At 62.2% G+C, this 10,282-nt stretch overlaps 1 protein-coding gene across 2 annotated transcripts; it reads right to left on the bottom strand.

Annotated features, from left to right (window-relative positions):
* Positions 1 to 812: 812 nt before the first annotated feature.
* On the bottom strand, positions 813 to 4,930 carry AOC1 (amine oxidase copper containing 1). Of its 2 annotated transcripts, none has more exons than XM_061346256.1 (5): positions 4,852 to 4,930; positions 2,265 to 3,842; positions 1,774 to 2,062; positions 1,270 to 1,402; positions 813 to 1,173 (listed from the first exon to the last, which is right to left on the bottom strand). In XM_061346256.1, exons 2-5 carry the CDS (start codon positions 3,829 to 3,831, stop codon positions 895 to 897), a joined length of 2,268 nt encoding a protein of 755 aa, XP_061202240.1. In that variant the 5' UTR covers positions 3,832 to 3,842; positions 4,852 to 4,930; the 3' UTR covers positions 813 to 894. The 2 variants fall into 2 exon arrangements, with proteins under 2 accessions (XP_061202240.1, XP_061202241.1); XM_061346257.1 differs by lacking the exon at positions 4,852 to 4,930 and adding an exon at positions 4,643 to 4,726.
* Positions 4,931 to 10,282: the final 5,352 nt, after the last annotated feature.

Below are 10,282 nucleotides of genomic sequence, written 5' to 3'. Positions count from 1 at the left end.
GCCCCAGCCGTGCTTCCCGCCCGCTGTGACACACGTGTGCACGCATGTGCATGTGCACCAAGCGTGTGCTGAGCCGCAACACGGGGCAGGGTTGCCGTGTCCCCCCCCCGTCTGTGGTGACCCCGTGGCTGGGGGTGTCTGTGTGTGTGCCTGGGGCGGTGGCGGGGTCCCCTGGGTGCCCCCCAGTTCCCCTGGCCGCTCCCCAGCACAACCGGTGGCACAGGGCACGGGGTGCAGCCCCCCAGCATCTCCCCATCCCGCGGTGCCGCCCCACGCACAGAGAAGGGGACGCCGCGGTGGGGAGGGGGCGCAGGCAGGGCCGGGGTTGGGGGGCTCCTGCCCACCCACCTCCCATCCACCTCCCCAGCTGCTCGCCCCATAGTGTGTGCCGTGTTCGTGCCGCTGTCCCGTAGCCAGGCGCTGTGTACGTCCACCCCGCCGTTTCACACCACCCTGCATGTTGCCTTCCGCGGTAGGTGCCCCCCCACAATAAACCGGACGGACACCCCGGCTCTGTGTGCACCTGTAACCATGGGATGGGGGCATGGCAAAGCTGCAACACTGCCACAGGGACAGCATAGGCAGCACCCCGTGGGAGACACGCTGCCATGGGGTGACACCAGTGCACACCCCTTGTGGGACAGGGACAAGGGCCAGGAGTTTGGTGCAGGGTGGGGAACCTTGAACTATGGTGGAATTAAATATTGCAACAGCCAATTCACAGGATGTGATGTTCCCGGTGCCCAGGCCAGCGCTCGTGCCCGAGGCAGTGCCAGGGCTGCTGTATGGCCCATGCGGGGATGGGCCAGAGGAGGTGGCATTGCCTTTACTGAGCCCAGGACACAGCATGGCACTACCTGGTGTCCCCAGTGCCGCCACCAGCGCTGTGGCGGGTCACTCCTGCCGGTAGGTGCCATTGTAGGTGAAGGGCTCTGGCCCAACGCATGCGCCGGGGCTGGCCGGTGTCCAGCGCTGGATCTCAACACGGGAGAAGGTGGGAGGGTCCAGGGGACGGACGATGACGGGGCTGTGCGAGGCCACCGAGGGGTCCTCATTGAAGAAGTTGAATGGGCGCAGGAAGAAGCCAACGGCGTTGCCGGGTGTGGCTGTGTTGGGGATGTCCTCGGCGTGCGGGACATGCAGGAATCCTACGGTCACCCAGGCCACCAGGTCCTGCGTGAATGGTACCAGCGGTATCAGTGGGGCACAGTGGGCTCCCTGGGAGTGCCAGTGGGGCCTGACCCCCTAGCTCCACCCCCGTATTGTCACCTGGTCATCGATGCTCTCGTTGTTGCGGATGAAGCCCTCAAAGCTGACCAGAGGCTCCCAGGGGTCGTTCTGGGCGTAGATGCTGCTGCTGGTGGGCTCGTTCTCATGGTGCCGTGTCACAGCCAGGTGGTACCTGCGGGGGACAGGGCAGGATCAGGCCCCTCGATGGCACCAGGAGCAGGACCCATCTCCCAACCCTGCCCGGGCCACCCATCACACCCACCACTGCATCCCCACTGTGCCAGGCCAGGGGCCCATGGTTCCCACAACTGGGGCACTCACAGTGCTCCTTGCGAGGATGTTACTGCCTGCCCTGGGGTGCCATGGTGTGAACTGGGGTCTCTATGGGGGTCACCCAGCAGTGACCCACGACCATGACCATGACCAGCTCAGGCTGCAGAGCAGGGAGCCAGTGGCACAGGGGAAGGTGCCCACGCCATGACCACAACCGCTGGGCACAGAGTGGGTCTGTCCATAGCCACATCCTGGTCCTGGGGCCCCCACCTTCCCCAGGAGACTCCCTCCTCTTCCTGCCACCCGCGCGGCAGCACCGGCCCGGCGTGGGAGCTGTGCTGGATGCGGTAGCTGCGCGCATGGCCCCAGCGGTTGCGCCGGCGTGGGTTGTAGAAGAGCAGGTAGCGCGGCAGCGCCGTGCCCAAGGGGAAAGCAGCCTGGCGCTCGCTGCGGCGGGGCTGCCGGTGCAGCCAGGGCTGCACCACGCGGGCACCCGGGCTCCAGGGGTTGGAGATGTTCTCGAAGCGCACGTCCATGGTCTCAAAGCTGTTGCCGGTGCCTGCAAGCAGAGAGGCTGTGAGATGCGGCGGGGACCCTGCAGAGGTGCCACCGTGGCTGGGGGACACCTTCAGAGGGTCCATGCTGTGCCCACGCAGTGGCACTCCCATGGGATGAGCCTCCCAGTGCCCCGGATCAACACGTGGGGTCCGGTCCCACACCCAGCGCCCACCCCATAGGTGGGGGGCAGCGGGGGGCTGCACCTGCGATATCCAGGTCCACCTTGTAGTGCACGAGGTGGGTGTGGAGGTTGCCGAGGACGTGGCTGTGGACGCGGCTGCCGTAGCGCCGGCCCTGCGGCGTGTAGAAGGTGGCATGGATGAAGCCGGTGGCGTGGACCTTGGCCTCCATCACGCCGTTGGGGTAGAGGAGGAAGTCCCAGATGTAGTCGTAGTTGTAGACGGTGGAGGTGGTGCGCAGGACCAGCGCCTGCCCCTCCAGGCCAGCGTAGAAGTGGAACCCCCCCTGGAAGTCACTGTCAAAGTGGCGGCGGAGCGGGACGCCGGTGGGCAGCTCGAAGATGCAGATGGCACGTGGGAAGCGCACGGGCCCATCGGCATCGTAGAAGTGGTGCACATCCAGGTAGGTGGCTGTCTCGGGGCAGTCGATGCCGCGGGCCAGCTCATAGGTGACAGCACCCATTCCCCAGCCTGCATCCATGTACTTGGTCTGCATGGCGGCCAGCGTGTGGCCACCATAGAAGGCAATGGCCTCCTGCACGCTCACCTCGTAGGCCACGCGCTCCCCATTGAAGCGCAGGTTGAAGAGCTGGAGCCCGGCGGAAGAGCGCAGGCGGAAAGCCAGGCTCCATCCACCGTACTCCAGCTGGTTGCCATGCACCCGGTACCGCCGGCCCTGGGGCTCGCACACCTTGGCCCCGTGCACCGCAGTCGGGGTGCCAGTGGTGAAGCGCCCACGGGGCTCATAGCTGGAGAAGAGCTGTTGTGAGGGGGGCTCCGGCAGCCGCGCCACCGCCAGCGTGCCGCGCTCGTAGCGCTCAGCCAGCTCCTGCGGGCTGGAGAAGTAGCGCCCGTTGTACCAGAGCCGCTGCACCGCCCAGTGCCGTGGGTCAGGGTCCCGGTGGTCCACCAGCACCTCCAGCCCCACCGGGTGCAGGAAGAAGCCCTCCACGAAGCGCTGCAGCACCAGCCAGCTCCGGCGCTCACCGGACGCGAGCCCCCGTGGCGCAATGTCCGAGAAGGTCAGGCAGCGCCGGGAGCAGTTGTGGAACCAGAAGCCGGTGGCGTCGAGCAGCAGCCGGTGGAGCGGCTCCATTGCCTGCGCCAGCACGCCGTGCAGCAGCTCGTACTCCAGCTGCGTCATGGGCCGCGCGGTGAAGGGCACGGTGCGGCTGCCCTTGAACCGCAGCAGCCGGTAGGAGCTTGGCTGGGGCAGGGGCCCCACAGCGTATTCGGTGATGTTGGGCTCCGCTTGCCCACCGAAGAAGATGACGGCCCGAGCCTGGCGCCGGGGCCGGCGGCCACCGTGGTCCAGGTAGCGCAGGGCCAGTCGCTTCTTGGGAGGGAGCAACTCCACCAGGAAGAGGGTGTTCTTGGCCAGGGGCCCCCCACGGCTTGGGGACAGCCCCAGCTCCGGGCGGCTCATGAGGAAGGTCCGCACAGCACGGAGCTCGGCCGCAGACAGGTCGGCGAAGATGGAAGCCTTGTCTGGAGGCAGCTCAGTGGGGCCGGCTCTGGGGCTGGAGCTGGAGCTGGAGCTGGACGCCATGGCCAGCACAGGTAGTGCCCAGGTGAGCCAGGGCAGCCACATCCTTGGGGGACCTGGGACAGAGGGAGCTGTGGACCATTGGGCCATGGCCCTGCCTGCAGCTGCAATGGCCATTGTTGTCCTGGGTACAGGGAGCAGCCAATCCCACATCCCTGCTGGCAGAGCTGGATGCCAGCATGGGCATCATGGTGTGACCACGGCATGTGCCATCCCATCCTGCAACACTGTGCCGGTGAGGGAGGCCATGCACCATGCCATGCCATACTGGCTCTCCCGTCCCAGGAAGCATGTACCCCTTTGAGTGTGAGCACCAGTCCCATGGGACCCACCAATCCCCAGGGATACTGGGCAGACATCGTGATACTGGGAGTCCTCTCCACCAGCACCCCATTCAGTGCCCACCATTCCTCAGGCTGTGGGTGCTTGAGGGGACGGGCACACAGTGACACCCCAAAACAGCCAGAGCCCACCCTGATGTGGCAGCTTTGGCGGGGGGGGGGTCATTGGCTGGTGGGTCAGGGGCTTTTAGGGCAGGGAGGGGGCCTGTGCGGTGCTGGGACAAACAGTGGCTCCCACTTCCAGCCATCAGAACAGTGGCACCACCGAATCCTCGCAGATGCCACTGCTGTGGGGCTGCTCCCTTTGGATTCCACCGGTGCCCGACCCCTCCCGTGCCACCGCAGAAGCAGGTTGAAATTGGTGGAGGGCCGGGGGTGCGGGGGAGGGCTGCACCTCAAGACTCCGACCCGAGCCCCCCCCCCAGGGCGAACAGTGGGAGCCCTACTGTGGGACCCCGGGGTCCTGACTCCCGGGGAGAAACACCCCCCCGCCGACCTCCCGGTCCCCCCCTCACCTGCCCGCGTTCTGCAGCCCGGACTGTGCACGGTGCCCGCCCGTTCCACTCCCCCCGGTCCCGTCCCATCCCATCCCGTCCCGTCCCGTCCCGCCCCCCCCGGGGTCAAGGTTGCGGCCGCCCCGTCCCGCCTCCCCGGGGATCCCCCCCCCCAGCAAGGGTTTCCCCCCTACCCCCCCCCACCTTGTTCTGCGCGCTCCGCTCCGCACCTGCGCGCTCCCGCACCGCTCGCTGCCGTGCTCCTGACACGCCAATGCGGGGGGGTGTTGCGGGGAGGGGCCCACGCGTGGGGGGGGGGGGGAAGGGAGAGGGACCCCGGGACCGGGCACACTCTGAGGGTGCCCCCTTCCCCCCCGCGCTGGGAATGGGGATGCTGCCCCTCCCCCCATCACCCCCACGCGTGGGGCTGCAGGCCCGGCCCCCGCGGGTTAATGAACACCCGGCACAGCCCCTGGCCCCGCGGTCACTCGGTCGTTTCCCCCCCTCTCTGCTCTGGGTGCTGCCAGGCACGGCCTCACCCAGAGCAAACTTCAGGGACAGGAGATAACAGCACCGGGATGGACCCACGTAGGAGCGTGGCCATGGTGCAGGGTGGCAGACCCTGCCCGGCGTGTGGGTACACCAGGGGGGTGGACCCAGAGCCGGGATGTATCCACCGAATGTCCCCCCTGCTCCTGGAGCTGTGCTATGGAGCGAGGCCATGGCATGGCACGGCACAGCATGAAACGGCATGGAATGGTACAGTATAGTGCAGCATGGCATGACAGTGCAGCATGGCATAGCAAGGTGCAGCATGGCGTGTCAAAAAGTGCTCTGCAGCACCTGGTTTTGGGGAGAGCTGCTGGACACTGGTGGTGATGGTGTTGGGAGTGCTGGGAAACATGGTGGTTTGGCTTTGTGTCGGTGGTTGAAGAGGGGTAACTGCCCCAGCGATCCCTGGGCATGGCCAGGAAGGCTGTCATGGAGAATAGCCAGCCAGCCAGTGCTGCTGGGGCTGCTAGGAAGCTGGTGGAAGCTTGGGGACTTCCAGGGGTGCCAGTTCCAAAAGGCCAGGTCTAAGCATGGAGTATGGAATGAGAGCAAAGCGCTGGACCCCTGGCTCTGGGGTGGCTGCAGGTGGCACTACCCCATGGTGAGGCTTCTGCTTGCTCCTCCTATACCTGTCCCCATGGCAATGCACCCCATATTCCTCTGGTAACCATGGCTACACCCCACCCCCATGGCAATGTGTCCCTGACCCCCTCCATCCCTACAGTAGCACCACATCCCCATAGCAATGCACCCCCCACCCACTCCAGTGGTACCCATAGTGGCACCCCATCCCCATAGCAATGTCTCCATGACTCTCCATCCCCATGATTACATCCTGTGGCCATGGCAACGTGTCCAGGACCCCCCCCATCCCTACAGCGACACCGCATCCCCATGGCAACGTACCCCCTATCCGACACTCCATCCCCATGGCAACGCGTCCTTGCACCATCACTACCCATCCCTCGCTGTTCCCGTGGCAACTCCTCCCTCTAGCCCCTCCCCCCTCACGCCCTCTCAACAGCAACGCCTCCTTGGTCACTATAGCAACCACATCCCCCCCCCCCCCCCCCAAGTCTCACCGCTGAGGGTCTGGATGCTCCAGGGCGCTCACAGCGCTCCCATTGTCCGGGCAGATATCCGCCGTCGCCATGGCAACGCGTTCTGGTCGGGATGCGGGGTACCCTGGGACACCCCGGCCCTGGGACATAGAAAGACCTGGGCTGGGCTGGTGGGGGCCGACCATGCCTGCCCACACCCCGCCATCGTGCCTGGATGGTCCCGAGGGAGCAGGGAACCCCCTCACCCCTTCTCACTGCCCTCCACGTTTATCATGTTATAGATGGGAGGTGTAGGGTCACTGCAGCCGTGGCCTTTGAGGAAGTACTGGGGTGTCTCTCAAGTAAGCGCAGGGAAGTCCCTGTTTTGGGGGGGGGGGGGAATAAAAGCTCTTCTTTGAAAGCCAGAGCCCCAGGAGGCACCAGGGAATGCGGCAGGCAGGGTGGATGCAATCGCTGGTGACGCAGCAGGGCACAACGACCCCTTCCGAGCAAAACAGCTTAACCAGGAGCACCTTGGCAGCTACAGAACCTCTTCCTAAACCCACGTGGCTGTTAACAGCGTCGTGTTTGCTGTTTTATCGGCACTACCAAGGCAAAGCTGCGGCCGTAGAGTGCTTTAGCAGCAGTTTAATGCCAGAAGTGCAGAGACAGCGATTCCTCATCAGTGACCCTGATTGCTCCCAAAGCATTGGGAGCATTTATCATCGCAGCTCCAGCAGAGCAGCTGGGTTATAAACTCACCCTCCCTGAGGATCTGGGAACCTGTTCTGGTTTCAAAAGAAGAATTCTTCCGTTTCTATAAGAGGAAACCACACAAGGATGTCTGGAACCAAAGGAGCCTTTGAAACAAAACCTCTGAGCGGGTGTTTATGTCTCACAGCGGATTATCAGCCACACACAGAGCGTGGCACAGATGATAAATGGCTGTGGGAGAGGGGAGGCCTGTGCTTCCTCTAGCCAGGCAGCAACCGGGGCAGAGCTCGTGGCGTTGACGCCAAAGGAGAGGCGAGAGGAAGGCTGAGAGGTGAAGGAAACGGCTGAGGCAGCTGGATAAACCCGATAGCTGAAGCCTGCGGACGTTAAGGGAGTGTGCTGTGGTGGGAGGGGTTTACCCATGCAGGTTTTATGCTCCTCTATCCAGAAACAGGCTGCAGGAGGTTTGCGTGTGTTTCACAGCGCAGCCAGCAAACGGTTCCGAGCCTCCTGCACATCCCAGCAGTGTGAGCAGATGTGTGACAGGGTGGCCTATGTCCTCAGTGTCTCCTGGATGAGCAGTGGGGAGTCAGGAAGAGAGTCTTGAGCATCCGTCATGCTCCTGTGCTGCCCCTCAACAGCTATCATCAGGCATGGCTGGTGTACGTGTCCTCCCCAGAGATACCCTAAGGTGCGCTCCTGCAGGATGAAGGAACCACCAGGGAAAGGACAAGAGAACCTGTCAGTGTTGCACATGTCATCCCCATTATTCCTGTCTCTGGGGAGCATGATGTTGCCACTACCGCGACACTGAACAGGCTCAACACTGGCTTCTGAAGGCACCCATCATGCACCCAGGTTGGACTTGGGCTTGGAGCAACCTGGTCTAGTGGAAGGTGTCCCTGCCCATGGCAGGGGGTTGGGGCTGGATGAGCTTTAAGGTCCCTTCCAACACAAACCATCCTGTGGTTCTATGAACTTCCACAGCTTCACGTTCATAGGGGATGTGTGTTCTGGTGGTGCAGGAGTTGGAGAGATTCACCCTGTGCTGGTGCCTGAGATGGAGCTGGCCTCTGGAGTAGCCTGGCTCTCCGTAGGACACAGCAGCAGTCCCATAACCCCTGAAGGCTGGAGATACCCAACAGCCCTGCAAAAGCTCACAGTACTACTGGAGGCACCTGAGCACATCTCTAGGTTCCATAAGGTGAGGCTCACCCGCTGGTATTCACTCTGCATTGTTGTGACTCCTGACATCTACCTTGGGTTTTGACCTCTTCTTTGATGCTTGTGGGCTGTGCTTGTGGCACACCCCAGCCACTTCTCAGCTATGAGATGGGGCAGGGAGAAACCATGCGTTCACACAATGTGAAGTGGGAACACGCCCTGGGGCTCCAGCAATATCAGGTTACCAGAGGAGCAACCTGCTTGCTGGGACTGCGCTGCCACCTCTTCCCTGGTGGGGTATCTCCCAGCAGAGAGAGCGCTCCTGGCTATCCCTGGAGCCCTCCTCATGTCAACCCTGGGCCTCTCACTGCTGAGCCAGAGGTTGGTGCTGGCAGAGTGCGGTGCCTGTGCGCGCAGTGAGCAGGTCCCCGTCCAACATCCCACCCCCCAGAGGATGCAGAGGGCTTGGTTTATCACATGTGGCATTCCAAAATAACCCCCTGCAAGGCTTCCATGGCCTCGAGCCGCCCTCTGTGTTCCCAGACAGCTACCAGCTGGGTGGGATGGGGGGGAAACGTGCGCTGAAGGTTTCTAGTTGCAGAGGGGTTGCTGGGTTGTGAAAAGCATACACAAGCACTGGAAGTGTCTGGAAAGCTTCAAGCCTGTTTCCACGACTCCGCTGTGCTTCTTTCGCTGCCGTATTTCTTTGCAGAAGACCTGCTTCTTGTTTCTGAGACAAGACAGTTTGCTGTCACCCCCTCCAAAGCTGAAGCAGCTGCCTGGAACCCTGTGCCCCAGCGCAGCAGAAATGGGGGCACTTCTCCCACCTTCCAAACACCTCTCTAAACCCCTCATTCAGCCCAAGAGATGCCTGCATGGCACGAAGCAGGGCTGATGGTCCCTCACCGTCATCACCTCGCTGTGAGTATCAGGTGCTTCTGAAGCACGGAGGCGTGAAGCTGAGCTGTGCAGCCCTCCTTTTGTGCCCATCCCTCCACTCGCGGTGCTGTGGCTGCAGTTCTCAGCTCTCCCCCTCAGGGGAGGGTTTGAATTGCTCCAGCTGGTGCCTTCACACCAGATGCAGGGTTTTTTTCCACCTCTTTCCTAACTGTAGACACAAACCTTGTAATCAAAAGAATAACAAAGCACACAATGGCCCCATCAGCCAGCACTTCCGCCAGCTGCTCCTTTCTTTTAGGAGAAAATCTTCCATTACTCAACCCTTTCACGAGTTCATGCTTCTTTTGGGGGCCTGGATCCAGTGTTTCACCACGGGAGTGCTTCCTTTCGAGGTGCAGAGGGAAGGGCAGTTGCTAAACCAGAGCCAAGCAGCACCCTCGCTGCTGGGGAAATCGGGATACATGGATTTAAAAGCCCAGCCTTCTTGTCCCTGTGAGCGCAGCTTCCTCTGGCCTGGGCATCTACAGCTCCTCTATTTCACAGCACAGGGCCATATCCCCGCTGAGGATCAGTCCTGCTCAAGCCTCGGGCTCACTGCTGCCCCTTCTCTCCCCCCTTGGGGTGCCAAAGGACCTGCAGAGCCTCCTGGTTGCATCTCTGCAGCTTCTGGAAAGAAGCTGCGTGCTCCAAGCTGCTTCCAACCCCGCTGTTGCCTTCCCCTGTGTATCTGCACCTTCATCTCACACACTAGATGTGTGCTTGCTCTCAGTCCTGTTGTTTGTCACTAACGGAGTCCTTTGTGTCAGCTGCGGTGACTGGATTGCTTTAGCAATGGGGTGTAGCAGCTTGACTGAGAGCAGAAGGCACTGTGTTGTTCCCAGGGGACGTGGCCAGGCTTCAGGTTCCACAGAGCCTTCCTTCCATTGGATTTGTCCATGCAGTTTTGCTAAAGCAGTGCTGGGAGCTGGAGAAGCTCCATCAAGGATTGCATAGGGAAATTTCTGTGTATGCAAATGAGATGGAGGTTGAACCTGCATCAGCCACTGGCTGCTGTGACACCCTATGTCACCCAGGGGTTTCCATAGAATCCCAGAATGGTTTGGGGTGGAAAGGACCTTAAAGCTCATCCAGTTCCAACCCCCTGCCACGGGCAGGGACACCTTCCACCAGACCAGGTTGCTCCAAGCCCTGTCCAACCTGGCCTTGAACACTGCCAGGGATGGGGCAGCCACAGCTTCTCTGGGAAACCTGTGCCAGGGCCTCACCACCCTCACAGGGAAGAACTTCTGCC

This window comes from Neopsephotus bourkii, unplaced genomic scaffold, assembly GCF_033783945.1.
Source record: "Neopsephotus bourkii isolate Nb327-2 ecotype Australia unplaced genomic scaffold, CSIRO-AGI_Nbou_v1 NB_272, whole genome shotgun sequence".
Taxonomy (NCBI): Eukaryota; Metazoa; Chordata; class Aves; order Psittaciformes; family Psittacidae; genus Neopsephotus; species Neopsephotus bourkii.
This window is presented reverse-complemented; position numbering and strand designations above follow the sequence as displayed.